The sequence below is a fragment of the Onychomys torridus genome, chromosome 23 (genome assembly GCF_903995425.1).
Source record: "Onychomys torridus chromosome 23, mOncTor1.1, whole genome shotgun sequence".
In the NCBI taxonomy this organism is placed as follows: domain Eukaryota; kingdom Metazoa; phylum Chordata; class Mammalia; order Rodentia; family Cricetidae; genus Onychomys; species Onychomys torridus.
Window position 1 is genome coordinate 66,102,728 of NC_050465.1, and position 21,503 is coordinate 66,124,230.

The 21,503-nt window shown below is 41.2% G+C and overlaps 1 protein-coding gene across 7 annotated transcripts in view; it reads left to right on the plus strand.

Annotated features, from left to right (window-relative positions):
• Positions 1 to 21,503, plus strand: part of Rhbdd1 (rhomboid domain containing 1) — a 125,940-nt gene that overhangs the window by 54,678 nt on the left and 49,759 nt on the right. For all 7 annotated transcript variants that reach the window (XM_036173366.1, XM_036173369.1, XM_036173365.1 and 4 more), the window contains exons 4-6: positions 6,574 to 6,662; positions 8,609 to 8,665; positions 19,398 to 19,541. In XM_036173366.1, coding sequence (XP_036029259.1) covers positions 6,574 to 6,662; positions 8,609 to 8,665; positions 19,398 to 19,541 — 290 coding nt within the window. The remainder of the gene's footprint in view (positions 1 to 6,573; positions 6,663 to 8,608; positions 8,666 to 19,397; positions 19,542 to 21,503) is intronic.

The window sequence follows — 21,503 nt, forward strand, 5'->3', positions numbered from 1 at the left end:
CTAGGAAAGGTAACTATATTCTTTGTTATCCATAATGCCAAAGTTCAGGATTTATCTCAAGTCCTTATTCAAGTACTCTTTGAAACTGGATCATCTCAGCTAGCCATCTCAGAATTGCTCTAAGCATTTTGTAGTCCAAAGCTGATCTGTAGATGATGTTTGTCAGCTTAGTGATATTGCTGTTGTACATGTGGAATTGTCGTTATGGGGCCCCGTCTTCTTCCTGGAGATTTCAGGTGATGTTAGGCCTGGCCGTGATTTTGTGCAGAAAACTGAAAAGAGACTCGAACACAAAGACATGTATAGGCAGCTAATCGAAGCCTTTTCTCTAGAATTAATTAGTACTCTATATGACCATTATTATCTTAACAAAGTTTAATATATATATTTTTTATATAAAATTCATACTTTAAGAAAAGTTTAAAGAATCAGAATAGAATCAAAGAATTGAGATTAGTAATAGAACAGTCCCTTAAGTAATTTGGTTTTTCTCCTGTTCCATGTCAGAAGATGGCTCTTTCTTCTGGTATGATACAGGGAGTTTGCATTTTCCTTTTAACAACATGCTTGAGTTTAAAGAAGGAGAGAGCCATTCTCCAACTCCAAAGTCAGCTTTAAATTTTAATTGAACTGGGACTACAAGAAGACCAATAGTGTTAATTTTTTTAGAGAAAAGCAGAAACAAACATTTAGGAAGATTTATGAAATCTTTTGTAGATGATATACCAATAGGCCATTTTACTCTTTTTCCTGGGACAGATGATTTGTCCTTTTTCTTCAGTTGTCTCATTTGTCCAGTGTTCTTCAGATTCCTTAGCCTTCATTCTCCTAAAAGACAAAAACAAAAATCCTTCCCCAAGACTAATTTTGGCAAGTTATATCTGATTAAATGAAAAGGCATGTATTAATGATATAAGTGAGTTTAAACTGGATGGTCATGTTGGTTGATGAACTATCACCTCCTCTAATTAAGAGGTCTCTCTTGTTTAAATCAAACCTTTATCAATTTTGATGATACCCACAGCTTACCTTCTCCTGCAGAAACAAAAGCAAAACCTCATCCCCAATGTAACACATACCCTGGTTTCCATTCTGAGGTCAGAACATCTTTAAAGCATACAGGCTGATTTAATTCTGTAGTTTTTTCTATTATCCAATGTCTCTCTGCAGCTGTTGTTCCTTTCTCATTAGCATTGAGAAAATTCAAAGTTAATAGAGCATTATGCAGTCTATTTTGGGGGGGGGGTTTGTTACCCATTTCTGTTTATTTATCCTTTAGAGTTCTGTTGGATCTTTCTATAACTGCTTGACCTGTAGGATTATGTGGTATACCTGTAATATGCTTTATATTATAATAAGCAAAAAACTGTTTCATTTTAATAGAGACATATGCTGGAGCATTGTCAGTTTTAATTTGTGCAGGTATACCCATGATGGCCATAACTTCTAGCAAATGAGTGATTACAGAATCAGCTCTTTCAGAACTCAAAGCAGTCGCCCATTGAAATCCTGAATAAGTATCAATAGTATGGTGTACATATTTCAATTTTCCAAATTCCATAAGGTGAAACACATCCATCTGCCAGATTTCATTCCTCTGAGTTCCCTTTGGGTTACATCATGCTGGTAATGGTGTCTGATTGTAGAAGGAACAAGTAGGACATTTCTTTACAATTTCCTTGGCTTGTTGTCAGGTTATGGAAAAATCCTTTTTTTAAACCTTTACTATTGACAAGGTGTTTTTTTTTATGAAATTCTGAGGCCTCCAGCACATTTCCTATCAATAATTTATAAATCTCATCATTACCTTGTGCTAGAGGGCCTGGCAGACCAGTATGGGATTGGATGTGAGTTATATATAAAGGATGACTCCTTTCCCTGATTGTGTATTGTAATTGAATAAATAGTGAAGTTAATTCTGAAGCATCAGGGATAAATTCTGCAGTCTCAGTATGTAATTGAATATGTAATTGAAGGGTAAGGTTTTCAGCTCTTGCTCTGACCTCGTGGCTTTTAACTCTGCAATTGTTCTGTGTTTCTTATTTAACAAGACGGTTACATCTCAACAGATCATACATGATACTCCATTTAGTATCAGCAGCAATAGAATAAAGACCTTTTAGGACACCTAGACACTAAGAGCATTGGTTTTCGTTTTCAAACAGTAGCTGAAAGAATTGCTAAAAGTTGCATTTTCAGCAAGGAGGAAAGAACACAAAAATGAATGATACCATTGCAGAAACAAGACAAAGAATTTGGAGAATTAATAAACTCAAATCCTTTGAATAAATGGCTGCCTTTTGCAGTAATTTGATTACTTTAAAAAATGTTTGTTTTTTGTCACTCTGGTTTTATGTTTATTTTTGAGACAAAGTCTCACTTTGTAACCTAGGATGGTGTGAGACTCACTATGTGTAGCCCAGGCTGGCCTGGAATTCATGGCCATCTTCCTGTGTCTGGCTCCCAAACTTTGAGATTATAGATACAAGACAGTGTTTTCTCAGTGTATTGTACAACCATCTGAGCATGAGGCCAGTCTCTGAGATGCTTCCGCTTGTAATCAATTGCTTCCACTCCAGGTCAATTTCCATGTATAGCTGAAAACAAATAGCTAACCTTGAGATAAAAGTTTCTTTTGAGCATATACAATTACAGTCATCTTGATAGTTTGAACTGGCTGGCACATTGACAGGATCTCAGCTCATCTAGAAGATAAGCTCTGGACACTCCTGTGAGGGACTCTTTAGATTCAGTTAGCCTTTGGGAATACTTGTGAGGGATTGTCTAGATCAGGTTAGTTTAGGAAGACCCTCATTAACTTGGCTGGGGTCTTGAAGTTAATAAAACAGAAGGGAGCTGAGCACCAGAGTTCATGACTATCTGCTCTTGACTGTGGATACATTGAAACCAACTGCTTCAGGCAGACACTGTGATTTTGGGAGCCATGATGGACCATACCTTTAAAACTAAGGCAAAATAAGTCCTTCCATTTTAAGAGATTTTTGTCTGATATTTTATCACAGTGGTAGGAAAAGTAATTAATATGGAAACTGATATGGATAAGTGGATCCCTTGCTGTGAATAAGCCCAGGCCTTTGGAACTTGTTTGAAGGACTGTGGAAGATTTGGGATATGGGCTTAGAAAAGACTTGGTTATTGTAAACAGATCTTAAAATGGACCATTTTGGTGGGTACTTGATATACAAGGATGTTGAAGAGAAATGTGTGCAGTGGAGACCCAGCCCAGGAGATTTCGGAGTGGAACAAGGATGCTATTTGGCCCTGGCTTGAGGCCATTTGTGTGATATTCTGGTAGTGTTCTCCCCATGTTCTGAGAACACAGCAGTAATGGGGATGTGTGTGTGCCCTATGCCACTGTATATTGGAAATGTGACACTTGTTTTTACTTTATGGAGGCTCCCAGACGAGAGATTGCCTGGAGTTTCAGTATTGGAATAGAGAGACTATCCTGTAGTAAATGGCCATGATCTAAGGGGACAAGAGGAGGACAATTAGGATTTAAAAGTAACGTGTTTGAGTGTCAGGTTGACAAGAGGCAGAATGGTGATGGGTTAATATTAATGATCAATTTCACAGGGTCTAGACTCAACCAGGAGACAAGCCTGCTTGTGAAGGGTAATCTTGATTGGGTTAATTGAGGTAGGAAGATGCACCTTAACCATCCTACGCCTGACTGGATCCAGTATGACCAGTCACCTCAACGTCCTGCTGTCACGACTGGCTATTTCCTCAAGGTGTGAGCGGAAATAAAGCCTTCCTTAAGTTGCTTCAGTCAGGTATTTTGTCTTAGCACTGAGGACAATCACTAAGACAGTCGTATAGTTCATGTTTTCAAAGAGGTCCATTTGAAAGTTGTCCTGTCCCCCCACCCCACCCCCAAATAGTCCATGGCTTCCTTCTGTTCTGAAAGGTAACCTCCCAGCTCAGTCTCACTTCAGGACACCTGAATCTTTTTTTTTTTTTTTGTTTTTCGAGACAGGGTTTTTTGGTGTAGCTTTGCGCCTTTCCTGGAACTGGCTTTGGAGACCAGGCTGGCCTCAAACGAGATCTGCCTGCTTCTGCCTCCCGAGTGCTGGGATTAAAGGCGTGTGCCACCACCGCCCAGCATAGGACACCTGAATCTTAAAGAGAGGCATTTTAGAGAATGGTTACCAACTCCCAGGAAGAGTTACAACACTCGTTAAAACAAGCTATATTCCTTTTTCTGTGGGGAACTCCCCCTTTGTGTGTGGTATGGGATACCAGTTCCGATTAAGATCATATCTTTTCTTTTTATTTTAAAAATGAACACTTCCTTCGTGCATAAATGAAGTAATAACAATAGTTGATTTTCTTGTGGCCGGAGCTTTGTGCCATTGCTCAGTGTCGGTGGAGGATGTGGTGTGTCCACTTTGCTATTTTAATTATATCAGAGCAATTAGCTTAGAACTCAAGCTTCTGAAAACCCATTATAACGATAAGGAATTCATTTGACTGTATTATGCTCCAAACTGTAAGTGATATTTAAGATTAATCGTCTAATAGGTTGGATTTTAAATTGAAACTTCCTTCCGTTTTACATTTATCTGATTCACTATGAAGCTTGGTTTAAAAGGTTTCAGAATTACCGATTACTTAAAAATAAAGTTCTTTGTAGTTAAATTGAAGTCAATTTCTTTTTAAATCAAAGCGTTTTGTTCCTTTAAACTACTGCTTGCTCATTTCTAACTAGGTGGAGCTGTGTGTGTATTGTTGTTGTTGATGATGGAACAGGGGTGGGGGGGACCCTAGCTAAAAACCTGCTGTTCTTCCCACAACATGGAAAACACTGAAGCAATCCTGCTTTTTGTTTTTTGTTTTTGTTTTTGTTGTTGTTGTTGTTTTGTTTTGTTTTTTCTTTTCCGAGAAAAGTTTTCTCTGTGAAATTTTGGAGACTGTCCTGGAACTTGTTCTGTAGACTGGCCTCCAACTCACAGAGATTCCCCTGCCTCCGTCTCCCGAGTGCTGGGATTAATGGCATTCGCCACCACCACTGACTTCAATCCCATATCTTTATTGTCAGGTTATAAATCCCATGAGGTAGATTGCTGACGGAAACGGTAGTCTTCCTATCCAACGCGTGTAGCTGGGTATTTGCTACAGTGAGGTACAAGGAACAGCCAGAGGGCAGGCAGTGGAGGAGGGAGTCCATGGCTTCCGACTGAGGTGCAGTCAAGCTTGGACTGCAGGTCACAGAGAGTGTTTGGATGTGTGGAGATGAGCGTGGTGGGTCCTGGGGCTAAAGGGAAGAGATGAACAGGGCAGAAACTGGAGGCAAGCCTGTGCTTGGAGTTCTGTAAGGTAGTAACGTAGCTTGCACTCTGAATGCTGCTTGTGGGAGTCATTGGAGAGGAAGGAAGTTCAGGGAGCATATTAGCTGATTTTCTTTTGCTTATTCGACATGTATGCATCCAGTGCCCACCTTGTACCCAGTGCTGGACTTTTCCAGATAGTTTCGTGGGGAACCCATAAGGACATGTATAGCTACAGTGGGAAGGGGTACAGAAGCTGCGCTGGGTGTGACAAACCTCACAAGCTGGAGCTCACCAACTGCATGGAAGTGAGACCTGAGAAAACGCCAGTGTAGTGTGAAGGGGTATGTGCACATTCCTGTGTTCAGATGGTGCCGGTCAGCTGACAATCCATCAGGTACCTGACAGGAGACACTCAGCCATCTTGGTGGTAAAATGTTCAGCTCAATAAATCCCAAGTAATCCTTGAACTTAGACTGAGTGAACTCCACATTCATAGTTTCCAGCCCACAACCCACCTGGAAGTACTGTAGGCCTCTAGAGATACTACGAGAAATACCGTCTTGATAGATGTGTACATCTGAAAATATATTTTGTAAGTGATTGCCATACTTCCGTGGTAACTCCATGAGAGTAGAGCCATTCAATGACCAACCTGTCTTCCAGGCTTGAAGTCTTTGAACTGTTGTTTTTGCTGAGTGGCAAAAAGATCTTTATGAAAACGAAGGGAGGAAGTGGTGTCTGGGCACCCGTCCTGAGTTTCAGTGGCTGGTTGCTCTACTAGTCAGTCGTCCATAAACACACAGCTATTTGCTGTGCTGGGAACACAGATAGACGCTGTCCCTCACAATGGCTGGGCAGTCCAGATTTAATTCTGAGCAGAGAAAACTGATTTCATTGATATTTTGTGATGATAAGACAGAGGTTCAGGGAAGAACTGGAAGTAATTTAGTGGCTGGTCTTGATGGAAGACGTCCACTGTGGAGAAACAAACAGATTTACTTCAGTTATGGAAGGGCGATGCATTTTAAATATGTGGACATTGTTATGGACATTATTATTCATTGTCCTGTTCTTTTTTGTTGTTTTTGTTTTGTTTTGTTTTTTAAGGTAGGAAATGTTGTTCTTTGGACTGAGTTAAATGCTGCTTAGCATAAAAGGCTCGGCGTGGAACAAAACATACAGACTGTGACTAATTGGCATGGACTGGGCTATTGAGAAGACAGAATGTCTCTAATCAGCAACGAAACAAACACTCACTAAGGCTCTCCTTCCCTCCTAGTACTTCCTTTGCTGGGCATCTGGCCGGCATCCTTGTTGGACTGATGTACACTCAGGGGCCTCTGAAGAAAGTCATGGAGACATGTGCAGGTACTGAACAAGGCGCCTGGCCTGACAGCAGTTAGAAGGTCATCTTCATTTTCATGGGCACAGAAGCAGCCCCAAGATTCCTTGTGGGTCACTTTGGACATCTCCTGATGTACTCAGATTTCTCTTTAAACCAAGAGCTAACAAGACAGCCCTCACAGATCCTCACACTGCTCCACAAAGGAGAATACTAACCCAAATTTCAATTCTGGACTATTCTTAAGGAACAACTGCTGCTATAGACTTTTACCCTCAGCCCTAATGTGTTCACAGAAAACTGCCATTTTCCTCCAAATGTGAGTTTACAATAATGTATTTTTCTGTAACATTCCTTGAATTAATAGGCATTCCTGGCAAGGTTACAGAAGGAAACCAGTGCTAGACTGGAGGACAGGGCCAGTAATTTGAAGAGCTCAGAATGACCACCAGGTCCTTGGTGGGCAAGACAATACATTCATGGGAAGCCAAGCCATGTAATTTATCTCTTGAGGTTTGGTTCCTGCTTTTTATTTTCTTTGCTGTTTTTTTCCTTTGCCTTTTCCCCCTCTCTAAATGGATGTTCAATAAAAATGTTTTATTTAGTAGTGAATGCATTTAGCCCCTTTAATATAAAATACTGTACTGATTTTGACTTGTAAGGCAACTATTTTGCAAACACTTGTTTTATAGACCATGCACATTCTAATATTTCATCTTTTATTCATAGGAACTCTTCTGAGACTATTTTACCTTTACTTGAACCATAAATAATTTGTTTTCACAGTTAGCACCGATGACTGTTGTTCTTGGGAACCATATAATATTCATGGCATTTGAAAGCTTTCTGGGCCCTGCTTACTGGCAGGTTGTGTTCACTTCGGGTGATTTTTACAAGCTGTGCTGCATCTATACAGATTGCCATTTCTGCGTATTTGCCTGTCACTGTAGCTTGTGTGTGCCTGGAGGAGGCAGCAGGAACCACCTTTGCTAACAGTGCCTGGCTCTGTCACATTCCCAGCTCAGTAGGACAGTGCCTCTCTGGTCATGAATACTGATAAAGGGGGAGAGTGTATTTTCTTGGTCCACTTTTCTGGGTCTTAAGATTTAGTGGTTCTTAAGGCTCTCTGCAGACAAACTAAAAAATTGAGACATATGATTGGTTTAATTTTTAAGAAGGATTTTCCCAACCATTATAACATTTAACCTTTTTTTTTTTTTTTTTTAACCTTACTTAAGACCGTATCTGTTTTCTGGGCAGACATTTTTACATCAATTATTTATTTATTTATTTATTTATTTATTTATTTATTTATTTATTTATTTAAAGTAACACAGAAGAAACAGCCTGCAAACTGTTCTCTGATAAAAGCAGAAAAAAGGATATATAGTGAGCATAGACCTGAAATAACACAGGAACTTGTAGGAAATGGCCAAGGATGTAGATCCTACTGTTTGTGCTTTGTAAAAGAAGTGGGTCATTCTGGGAGTGGGCCGGACCTCTTTCTGTCTGGTTCACCTGTGCTGGAGAAAGTCCCTTAGGAAGGGTAGGGACCATGGCTCTCCTAAGACCCTGTTGGGAAAGGCTTTTTCCTACCACAGCATGTCTGTCTTTTTTATACCAGCTTCAGAGTCCAAGCCTCGTGCCCTGAAAAGCAAACATCAGCTGAAGTCAGCTAAAACCTTTAAGGAACCACAGTGCATGTAAATTTCACTGACACCCACCCACCCACCCACCCACCCACCAAGAGAGAGAGAGAGAGAGAGAGAGAGAGAGAGAGAGAGAGAGAGAGACTCTGTTCCCTAAAAGGTTGGCTCCAAACAAATGAAGTTTGTTTTTACAATTGTTTAGAAATCATTTAAAGTATCCCTGGGCTTTCTCAGGAAGAACTGCAAACTGTGTAATTGTTGGAGATTAGTTGTTAAAACCTTATGACCGCTAACTATTAAAATGTTGTTTCCTTTGTATCTAGGCCTTTTTTCCTCTAATGCTGGGTATCCAGGACAGCAGTACTACTTTAATAGTGCAGGTAAGTTCATGCCATTTAATACATCTTAACTTGTTTTGAAAAACTGCAGTATTCAGTAGCATGGAGATGCTTTAAGATAGCATTAGATTTGGATAGGGAATAGCTCACATGGCACACAGTTGTACCTTGACTCTTCTTAGACACTGAATGGGTCTGGGTAAAGCAGGGTGCATCAGGTGGGATGTTAGGAAAGATGCTAACTCAGGCAGGAAACAGTTGTCTGATTAGTTAGTAAGGCCTCTCATGTACAATAAGGTGCATGTTACCCCCAAGACACCTAAGACTCACACTGGCAGAGTGTTTGGCTTGGTCACAGGGATACAGTTCCACCCTGTCTATCCCATCTACACACTCATTGAGGCTCTAGCTTGCCCTGATATACTAAGAGTCCTGCGGCAGCACATAGCATTACATTTGCCAGAGACAGGGACATAGGTGATTTTGTGTGTGTGTCTTGTAAAGCCATAGGATTGGATGATGACCTACCCCAATAACTAAGGTGGTTGACTTGCAAAGGTCCTATCTCCAACACAGATTAAACTTCTAGACTCTTAATACCATTCACTGATACAATCGAAGATTCAACTCCTGCATGAGAGGAAAATATGGATGCATACTCAATAATATTTAGGACTTTTGGGGGCACGAGCAGTAATAGGTGCTTGGTGTCTTAATGCAATAGACTGTACATATCTCCCTTTAGATGCGTATGTAGTGGGTAGCCATCATATGTTGAAATCCTTGCCCCTATCATGACAGTATTTAGAAGTGGGGCCTTTGGTATGAAATCAAATCACCATAAGGTAATGTCCTCATTAGCACCCACATGGAGGACTCTGAGAACTCCCTGGTCTCCTGTTGTTTGTGAATATAGTTAGTGGCAGTCAGCAACCAAGAGAATACACAATCCTAATTAGTCTTAACAAAAACTTGGAGTCAGATATCAGCAAAAGCTGAAAGATCAGAAAAGCAGAGTAGCCAGCCACCAGAGATTTCTTACCTCTAGAAATCCTCAGACCAAATGGGGGCCCAACATCCTTTCTCCACCTCCCTAGTGCTGAGATTAAAGGTATGAGTTTCACATGTGCTGGGATCAAAGGCTTGAGCCTCCCATATGCTGAGATCAAAGGCATGCACCACCACTGCCCGGCTCTGTTTCTCTTTTAGACTGGTTCAATCTTGTGTAGTTTAGGGTGGCTTTGAACTCCTGATCTTCCTCCTCCCAAGTGCTGGGGTTAAAGGTGTGAGCCACCACTGCCTGGCCTCTATGGTTAACTAGTGGCTAGCTCTGCCCTCTGATCTCCAGGCAAGCTTTGTCAGAACACAAAATATCATACAAGAGAATACTCACCAGAACCAGAGCTGAAATCCTAACTTGGACTGCTATAACATGTATCCTCAGCATATACTTTACAGTCATAGCAGTTAACAATGGCCAGAGATTAGATTTGAGGCCGGCAGCCTTTTGTATGAAGTGCCAAATAGCTAAGGTTTTAGACACTGAGGCTTTTATTGCCCATTTGGCTCTGTTTTAACTAGCCAGCCCTTTCTTATATCATAAGAGCAGGCATTGACAGTTCATAAACAACTGGACAATGACTCTGCGCCCAAAAAATCTTAGGAAAATAAACCATGTGTCAGTTTCATACCAGAGGTTATAGTTTTGTTGGTTTGGTTTGGTTTTGAACCCTGGCTTAATTGGCCTTTAATAGGTACAAAGAATTGTTCTTAATACATATCTGATGGTTGATCTTGATTGTCAGTCTAAATCGAGAGCTGCCTAAAAGGTCAATAAAGGGCACATCTGGGCACATCTGTGAGGTGATTTTCATAGTCAGTTAACTGAAGGGACACAACCTTTTTTTGTAAGGGTGATGAAATCCAGTAAGCTAAAGACCACCTGAAATAAAAGGAAGAAGAATGAAGCCCACCAATGATGACAGGCATTCTCTCTTCTCTTCTCTTCTCTTCTCTTCTCTTCTCTTCTCTTCTCTTCTCTTCTCTTCTCTTCTCTCCTCTCCTCTCCTCTTCTCTTCTCTTCTCTTCTCTTCTCTTCTCTTCTCTCTCTCTCTCTCTCTCTCTCTCTCTCTCTCTCTCTCTCTCTCTCTCTCTCTCTACCCTGGCCTCCATGAAGTGAGCATTTCAGCCCCACTGCCCCCTCTCTGTGATGATATCAGGCTCTGTCTTCCCACAGGCCCACAGCAATAGGGACAAGCAGACATGGACTAAAACCATGGGTCAAAATAACTCCTTCATCCTGTGAAGGTGCTCTCTCAGGCATGTGCCAGAGAGATGAAAAAGCTAACATTCATGTAGTGTATATATATGTACACATATGCACATGCAGGTGTGCCTAATATATTGCTTTGGGTTTATTTTCCCATATGTCATTTGTTTTTGTTTTTTTGTTTTTTGGGGGCTTTTTAGGTTTCATTTTGTTGGTTTTTTTGTTTGTTTGTTTGTTTGTATGTTTGTTTTGTTTTTTAAGACAGGGTTTCTCTATGTAGCTTCAGAGCCTGTCCTGGAACTCTGTGTGTAGATCAGGCTGGCCTCAAACTCATAGATCCACCTGCCTCTGCCATCTGGGTGCTGGGATTAAAGGCATGCACCACTACCACCTGAACTCCATATAACTTTATTAACTCACAGACTTTTATCCAGCAGTTCTCTGCAAAGATCACATTGCAGAGTACTATTATGGACACTGTAAGAGAAAAAAATAGCAGTCTCTCTCTTAGAGTTAATAGTGTATGGGTGCTTATGTAGGAATAGGTATATAGAGGTGGGTATACAGATGTGGGTGTTTAGAGGTAGGCATATAGGCATGGGTATTTAGGGTGGGTGTTTAGAGGTGGGTATATAGGAGTGGGTATATTTGAGAAGATGAAACAAAGAGCCCATCACACTAATTAGGTGATGATAAAAGCTAAGCCATGATGTGGTATAGATGGATATCATTTGTTGAATTTTTACCCACTCCTCCTGTAGCTCTCTCCTGGAAGACTCTTACACTCAGGGAACATGCTCTGTCATGCTCTTCTCTCTTCACAGCACTTCAGCCTGGATAGTGCCTTTATTATCCTGTATTACTGATTACACAATGTCTGAGGATGGCTTTCTCCACTCTGCTAGATTTCCACAGAGGGGCAGAAGTCCAGACAGGAGTCTTGACATGGAGGTGGGGGATCAGTGCCCTGGGAAGGAGGAACAGAGTGGCTGTACATGAGCCTGTCCAGAGGAGGTGGAATGGTGGGTCATGACAGGTGACTAGAAGTTAAGAAAAAAATTATGGAGAGAACTTCCCATGGAGAGGAAGCAGAATCAGAAGTGGCCTGTTGGGGATTGTCCAGAATGTGCTAGGAAGGTCCTGATGATTAAATCCATAGTATGACAGTCTTAGAACTAACCAGGCTCCGTGTTCTCCATAGTTCTCAAGCCGTGGCTCATGGCTGTCATCAATCCTGGATTACATTGTGTATGAGTCACCTAAGTAGCCTGAAATTTACCCAGATAATGGGTCAGAAGGGGAGGACTGGGAAACGCCCCCCCCCAAAAAAAAAAAACCACACACACAATTTCTCAGGTGATGGGATCAAGAGTAAAAGCTATGGCCTTATATGACTGGGACCTTGGGCTTGGGGACCATAGATAAGAAAGAGTTCTGTCTCTGCCTCAAGAAGGTGCTGTGTGTGTGAGGCGTTCACCTCTGCTTGATCTGGACAGGGTGATGATTATTTATTTATTTTTTCTTTTTATATTCTTTATCTTTTTGGCTCTTTGCCCATTGGGAGCCTTCTACCCAGCTCCCAAATAAATCACACACAGAGACTTATTATTTACTTATAAATGCCTGGCCTTAGCTTGGCTTATTTCTAGTCAGCTTTCCTTAACTTAAATTATCCCATCTACCTTTTGCCCCTGGGCTTTTACATTTCTTTATTTCTGGTTATCTTTTCTTTCCTTCTTATTCCATAACTGGCTGGGTGGTTGGCCCCTTCTCTTCTCACTCCTTCTCTAGTTCCTTGATCTCCTCTTCCCAGATTTTTCTTCTATTTATTCTCTCTGCTTGCCATCCCTGCCTATCCTTTCTCCTGCCTCACTAATGGCTGTTCTGTTCTTTATCAGACCAAGCAGGCGTTTTAGACAGGCACAGTAACACAGAGTTAAACAAATGCGACATAAAAGAATGCATCACATCTTTGCATCATCAAACAAATGTTCCACAGCGTAAACACATGTAGCACATCTTAAATTAATACTCTACAACAATTAACAGCTGGACTGAGATGGTGTGATTAATCAGCCTTTATGGAGAGAGCTGATAACTGTAGTCCCTTGAAGAGCACTTTGGTTGTCCTTTATAGAAACCAGTTCACAGAGAGTAAGGTAAAGATAAATCTTCCTGGCCCACGTGACCAGGAACCGAGCTGGTCAGGGAAACCATCTTAGTTCTGCCTCCCATTGTGGTGCTTCTCATCTTGATGACTCGGACCCTCCAGGAGGCAGGGGACAAGGCAGCTCACAGTTAGAAGTCCTTAGAGGGAAAGAGGCATCTCTGATGGCTTACTTCTGTAAACCTCCACAGGAAATAACAGTGGAGTCTGGGGAGAGAGTTCTGTCAAGAGAAGTTCTTGCCGCACAAGTATAAGGACCTGGGTTTTGTCCCCGGAACCCAGGTTTAAAAAGTAAATAAGTAACAAGCACAGTGGCATATACCTGTAACCCTAGCACCAAAGAGGCACCAACCAGTGGATCCTGGGGGCTCTCTGACCAGCCACACTAGCCTGCTTAGCAAACCCCAAACCACTGGGACACTGTGTCTAAAATACAGCACTTTGAGAAGGAATGAGGTTGTCCTCTGGCCTACACACACACACACACACACACACACACACACACACACACACACACACACACACACACCAGCCTTCTGGATAAAGGAACTAGCACTACCACATTTGTGCACAGATGTGGCTTGTCATGGACTTCCTGGTCCTAACATTTTGCCTGACAGCTGGAAAATTGAGCTTAGGAAGGCTGGGTAATTTGGTCACATTGACAGCCAGCTAAGGGCAAGTCTGAGACCAGGATGCAAGTCAGTGATTCATTGCCCCTGCTTTCCAGTTGCATAAGGATGTGAGATTCGAACACATTTTGACAACTGAACTTTGAGAAACATAGTAACCCTTTCTTTTTCTCTCTTACCCCTCCTCCTCCTCCTCCTCCTCCTCCTCCTCCTCCTCCTCCTCCTCCTCCTCCTTCTCTCTCTCTCCCTCTCCCTCTCCCCGCCTCTCCTTCCCCCAGCCCCTCCCCCCTCCCCTTGCCACATTTACTTATCTTCTTTGAAGACAGAGAAGGAAACCCTTTCCTTTGCTCCTTTTTCCCTTCATCTGTGAGAGGCATTGGCACAGCAGACACACAGACTGGAGAATGCAAAGCAGAAATCCAAACTTCTTTAACCTTCCTTTTTGATGTCCTGTAAGATTAACATATTTATATTCCTTCATCTGGAGTGATGGGATTTCTTCAAAGACAGCACTACAGGGGGCCCAGGGGGCCAGGCTAATGGTCATCTAAGCAACTTTGATGCGAGCATATGTATCTCTTGCAAGTAGTGATTTATTCTTAACATGGCCACCTTCATCTGGGAAACTCCTTAGAGGTCAAATAAACTAACGGCTGTTGTAAAAGCTGTTACCAGTTTTTCTAATCTGTCGTTTTCCTTCATCTCTTTGCTGTGAAATCCTGGAATGTGTATAAGGACCAGGAGCAGTCAGCAAAGTAATGATAGCCAGAGAGCTTTTTTTTTTTTTTTTTTTTTAACTACAAAGCCAAAGTATAACTTAAAAAGTATTTATCACAAGACATAATTTAGACTTATTTATCCTAAGTATTGGTTGTTAGATTCCTCTGCCCTTGTTCATTATGAAGACTTTAAAACATCTGTTTGGGCCATTAGAAGAACAGCTGTTGAAAAGTTTTGTTTCTCAAGGACCCATTATTGTAATAGATATTGATGGCTGTTTTTGGTCTTGCTGGTGATTTGTGATTAACGATACAGAATCTTTAAACCACACCAGTCCTTTTGTCCTCAGGACCAAAGATTTCCTCATTCTTTGTTCCCATAGTTTTATCTGACTAGTGTCAAGTTAAGATTTTATAATGTCCATATGATCAGAGCTGTTGGCTTTATTTCATCAAAGCGTGGCTGGGCTGTTTTTCACAAAGAAATAACACGTAGAAAAACCTTTTTCTGTATCAAGAAAATGTTACCCGAAGATCACTGCAATTAACATGCCGCTAAGACCCTGAAGGCACGTAGTTAGTATCTGCACATGGCAATGCTGCAGGGCTTTGGGTCATTGAGTTTCGAATCAGCTGAGTGCTGTGAGGTGGGCTAGGTAGGATTGCTGCTTAGACCTTCTGTAGCACAGACATTTCACAGCACTTTAAATGTGATAATGAGCCATTTGGGAAAATAGCCCAACATGGCTTTTGCCTTGCAATAAAATAATGAGCATGCTCAGAGAATTGGGTAGTTCCACCACTTAGGGACTGTTGAAATATTATGCTATGTTCAGTGACTGAATACCCACAAATATTCTATTAGTGTTGTGAAGTGGCTACACCTTTCACTTAGGCTCTGGGAAGTGAGTTGCCTGGTTTGGCTTGACCACCGCTGTCCTCTGTAGTGCTTGGTATTTGGTGAAGAGTATTAAAAAATTAATTAATTAATTAATTAATTAATTAATTAATTAGAAAAGCAAGATCCGTAATTCTAGCTCCTTCTCCCTTACTCTTCAGACAGGAAGCATGCTAAGACTGTCCCTAACACATCAGGGACCCTGAGTTTTTCTGATGGTTCCATTGAGTAAAGAACAGTTTGAAGAGAGCGTCCATCTGTAAAACTGTGTTCTGTTCCCAAGCTGGTCGTAAACCACTGTGAGGATTTAGAAATTTTTGCTTTCTTGTCCTGTTTTGAAAATCATTAATGATATTGTTCTGAACTGGACATGTAAGAGAGAATATAGAAATGGGCCTATTGGCAGTACTCAAATAAATACTCAGTGGTGTTTACTGCATTGTTAGCAAAACCTTCATAATTGCCCACCAAGTTCTAGAAAGTTCCACTTAAGGTTTCTTCCAGTGTCCATTTTTGTTTATTGTGTTAAGGAAAATCAACAAAATAGAACCAACCAGGAAATATTAGAACAGTCAGTTAAAAGAGTGAAGTATCTACGTAGACATTTCTCTAAAGAAGACATGCAAATGGCCAATTAAGCCATAAAGGGATGCTCAACACCACTGATCATTGAATCTGTACAGTAAAAGGGATGGGAACAGTGGTACATTCCTGCACTTTGGAGACAGAAGCATGAGTTTCAAAAGTTCAAAGCCAGCCTGGGCTACATAATGACTTCAGGGCCAGCCTGAGTAACTGGTGAGACCCAGTCACAAAAACAAGATAGTGAGATAACACCATGTACCTGCTTATATTAGTCAGGATTCTGTAGAAGAACAGAATGAATCTCAATCTATCTCTCTCTCTCTCTCACTCTCTCTCTCTCTCTCTCTCTCCATATATATATATATATATGGAATTTATTAGAATGACTTACAGGCTGTGGCTTACAGACTAGTCCAACAATGGCTGCCTATGAATGGAGGGCCAAGAATCCAGTAGTCATTCAGTCCACGAGGCTGGATGTCTCAGCTGATCTTCAGTAGATGCCAGAATCCTGAAGAAGTTGTTTCTAATGACAGTGGAGGAATGGGCTTGTTATCCAGAGCAAAACAATCAAGCAAAAGGAGAGCTCCCTTCCTTCATGCCCTTGTAAGGCTGACAGCAGAAGGTGTGGTCCAGATAAAAGGTTTGTCTTCCCACCTCCAAGATCCACATTAGAAGTCGGCCTTTTCACTTCAGATGATTTAATTAAGAAAAAAATCCCTCACAGGTGTGCCCAGTCATTTGGGTCTTACTTAATTACAGTTGCACTCAAGTTGACAACCACGAATAACTGTCACACCACTACAACAGCTAAAGCTAAATTTAAAAAGATATATAATAGCAAGGGTTGGTACAGGTGTACTGGAGCCAAAACCCTCATATACTGCTTGTAGGACCATAAAGTGGTACATCCACTTTGAAAAACGTTCCAGTGGTTCCTAAAAGATTTAAACAAAACTATAGTCAGACCAGCAGTTACGCTCTTAGATACACACTCAACAGAAACACAGATGTGAGTTCACATATGCATTTGCCCACAATTGTTTATAGCAACATTATTCAAAATATTTGAAAGGTGGATATAGATAGGACTGGGGGAGGCAGCTATACAGGTAAGCTGCTTGCTTTACAATTCTAAGAACCTGAGTTTGGATCCTCAGCATTCACATAAAAGCCAGGTGTGATGACATCTGCATGTGACCTTGATGCTTGGGGGTAGAAACAGGTGGGACCTAAGGGATCATTCTTCAGCCAGTCTAGTCAAACTGACATGCTCTGGGTTTAATGAGAGACCATCTCATGATGGTTCAGTGAGAGACCATTCAATGAGAGACCTATCTCAAAACAATAACAATAAAAAAATAAAACAACAACAAAAAAATTAAAGATAGGGAGTGACTGAGGAAGACACTGAAAGCCAACCTCTAACATGCATGTCATGCATACACACAAAGGCAGAAGTCAAAATCTATCAGCTGTTGTGTAGATAAACTTTAGCTCAGCTATCTACAGAGATACTATTTGACTATAAGAAGGGATGAAATACCGGCACATGTCACAATAGTCAGAAATCTTGAGAACGTGCTGTGTAAAGTGTACCAGACACAAAACAGCATGCACTAGGTGCCTCTGTTTACATGATTTATGCAGAAGAGACATTTCTACAGAGATAGAAAGTAGATTAGTGATTACTTAGAGCTAGGAGGGATGTGAAACTGAGGGGGGTGTTAGCTAAAGTGTATACATTTCTTTGAGGGAATTATGAAAATATTTGCAGTTTTTTATGGTGATGGTGGTACAACTACATGCATATACTGAAAAACTGAATTGGTAAATTTTACACTAATAGTTTGTCAATTTTTTTTTCTGTTTGTATAACCAAACGAAGTGGGTAAAGAATAGAGTTTGTTTAGCCCATGTTTCTGGAGTTTGGGATATTGAACATGTGCTAGGGTCTGGTCCAGACTGCTTGCTCCATCATAAATGGGAGAGGACATCACATGGAAACAGAACAAGTGAGTTCAGGACTCACTTCTTCCTCTCAGATAACCACTGACAGCATCCTGAAAATCGTGTCCTAATAATCCGGTCTAATCTGCATTACTTTGCAAAGGTCCCAACTCCACTGACTAGTGACATGTGACACAGATATCGATGTGTAGTTATTGAGTTATCAATTGAAGCTGGCATGTTTTATTGTGATTTTATTATTTAATGGAAATAAGGATTCTAAATTGCTGAATGTTTTTGCCAGATATGAAAATTCCCCTTTCAGTTTTGAATATAGAGGACAAGGAGATGAGAGATGAAGAGGGGAAGGGTCAGCTGAAACTAAGCACATATAAAAATGCTATAAGGAAGCCTATGTGTGGTAATCAAAAACTGAATTCAATTTTTTTCTAAAAAATCATACATAATAAAGTATTTTAATAAGACGTTCAAAAATAAATTTCAAAATAGATTGAGTTCCAGTGATCAAATTCCTGAATGTGAAATTTCGCTCAACCAAGTTCTGTGTTTTTCTGCAGTAAAGTTAGTACCCATTCATGCTCTGTGTAGGGTGACCTAGAGATACATGATACCATAGCTTACAGAGTTTCATTAACAACCAAGTGCATTAATTAAGACTAGAAAGATCCCCTTCAAAGACTATGGTAACAACAGGATACAGTGGAGCATGGAGCAGAAGATAACCTCTCCCATCATGCCAGACTGTTATCAAACTAATTCTAAAACCATTGACAGTTAAAGAAAACACAAGGATGACCGAGGTTCAAACTGACAAAAGTTTGATAGAACTATTTTGCAAAAGCAAACTTTGTTCCACTACCATCTTTTATTAATTGGTGCCTGTTTCATGTGGAAATTGTTGTTTAATGGGCATGCCATCTCTTGTTTCTATTGAGTACCGATTTTTTTGAAAGTGCTATTAGTTGGAAGTGCAGTTACAATCAGAGAAAGTGGCTTATCTGTCTCAATCTTGTTATTAGTTTCTGAAATAGAATACTCAGCATGGGCACTCTGTGGTATAGGTATGAAACGTTGGTTGTCTCTGATTGGGTGGAGTCACAAGAAGGTAAAACTTTCTCAGCTACACCCCACCATTCTACCCACTCAAGTCAGACCTTCACAGGAAATACTCTGAGGCAAGGGGGATGGTCAACAGCTCTAAGCTAACAAATAGACTCCGTAAAGCCCATTCCAGTCTCTTCTCTGCACCTCTAGCTGCCTTCTAAGTTATTGTTCCTTTTTCTCATTAGCATGTAACATCTCATTCATGTCCAGGTCTGTGTTCTGTACTGTGTGTAGCTGCAGCAGTGACAGGATCATCATTGCCCACTCTTGTGGAAGTTTTCTCTCTATGTCATCTTTTTTAATTACAAGATTATTATTATACTCAAAATAGTGACATGAATTATTTGCCTGTCTTTGCATATACAAAGCTGGAATTCTGAAGCAAAAGCCATTACTGGGGGGTCTGTAACCTTCTGATTGTGCCCACAGGCCCCTCTGGATATCAGAATCACTACCCAGATGGCAGACTGGGGGCCTATGAAGAAACTCATAGGAACTATGATGTCTACACAGCAGGACTGAGCGAGGAGGAGCAGCTGGAAAGAGCATTAAGAGCCAGCCTCTGGGACCGAGGTAAGAGCCTTGCACCCTTCAGTTATTTTAAAACCAGCCTTGTGGCAAGGTGGTCTGAAAAAGGACTATTTGTAGCAAATTAAGCCTTGAATAGTTTATAAAAAGGGTATATAGGTGAAAAACCTGTGCAGATTGTGATCTCAAAGAATGGGATGTGATGCCGTTGTCCCACAGCCTAAGCTCCCAAGGTGCCAGACTGGATGCATTGTTAAGTGTTCTTTTTATAGGCCCGCTATGCTTTGTGCTTTAACATTGAAGTCTAGAAACTTAAAAAAATAAATAAATTAAGTACACGAGGAAGGTATTTTCTTTGGTATTAATGACTATAAAGTAGGCACTTATTACTATATACCAGTCTTGGCCATGAACCTCCCCACAGATTGTCCTTGGAATTAAATGGACTCAGGCTTGAATCCTACTGAATCAATCTCTCCAGGGGCAGAGCCTGGGATTTTGTAGTTTGAACACATTTCCCAAAAGATTCTTTTACAGACTGCTATCTAAGCATCTCTATACTTATTTTGCTATCTTTGCTCTGAAGTTGGGTATAGATATCCTCATTAATGCCCTAGCATAAGTTACTAAAAAGCAGCCATTGACTCAGTAGAATTTATACTAGTACTACACATAGGGTACCTTGTAGGTATGCAGTGAACATAGAGGTGGAAGACGGTACCCATTTTGGAAAACTTGACTGTCTCTGGTTGTGTATGGACTTTGTTGATACCACTTCCTGTGTGACTAATTATAACATCAAGGATCTGCCCTGAAAAGCTTCACAATATCTTACGAAGTCTATTTATACTACATACTGTGTCGCACAAGTAACCGCAGTTTCAAGTAACCCAGGAGAGGCTAAGTGGGTGCTAGGGGTGAGAGGATTGGAGGTGTCCTTAGCTCTTCACAGAGGTGGAGATGGTGCGGTGTAGGGAAGTTGTAGAATTTGCGGATCTGTCAAAGGCGTTGTCGACAGATGTTCCCAGTGTTGTTGCAAACCGAGAACTAAAGAGTATGTTCATGCCAGCCCTCGATTTTGAACTGAGCACTGAAAGGCTGGGCTGGGGCCACAGTCCTGTGGTTAAACAGCCTCAGTGGAATGGTGCTGCTGTGGTTGATCTCAGTCTTCAAAGAGTAGATTTTAAATTTCCATGATACCTCTGTCTGTGAAGGTGTTCCCAGGAAAGTTTAAACCTCCCACGGACTGGGTTTCTGGGCAGAATAAATGGAGAAAGCAGGTTGGACACCAGAATTCATGTAGTTCTGTTTTCTGACCTTGGACACAGTGTGATCAGCAACCTCACCATCGTGCTATGCTTTCCCTGCCTGGGGCTGTATCGCCTCAACTGTGAGTTGGAATAAGCACGTCCTCCCTCAGGTTGTCAGGTGTTTGGTCACAGCATTCACTGTGACCGACACCACTTCTGGTAGTATTGCATGTGGGGTTGCAATGTGAGCTGTGTGTTGAGAATCCAGCAATAGCCTTCCAAAAACAAGAGCCGAGCAATGGCCAGATGCTGCTCAGTGATGAAGACACACAAAGTGTAATAGTGTTGCCCTTGAGTCTAAGGAGGGCAATGTTGGCAGTGGCAGTGTGTTGTTATAGACTGAAGAAATAAGATCCCACATTGTAGAGAGTAGCAGGAGGCTGGAGAAAAGGGAGAAATTGGTATTTCTGGGGTGCACGGCATCAGAGCTATGATATATTGGTACTCTGATACTGTATAAAAAGTCACTCTGAAGTTGGTGGCTGACAACAGGAGACATTTCTTGCTTTAAGAGTGCATGGGTCAGCAGGGCCAGAATGCCTTGCTTTTGGCTGGCAAGCTGCAATGATCAGTTTGGAGCATCCCACAATAGCCTCATGAACCCACCTATTAGTTCCCATTCTGCAGGTTTGCCCAGGCTCGTTACAAGGCTTCCAAAGACAGAGTGTACAAACAAGCAAGATAGCTGACAGGCCAT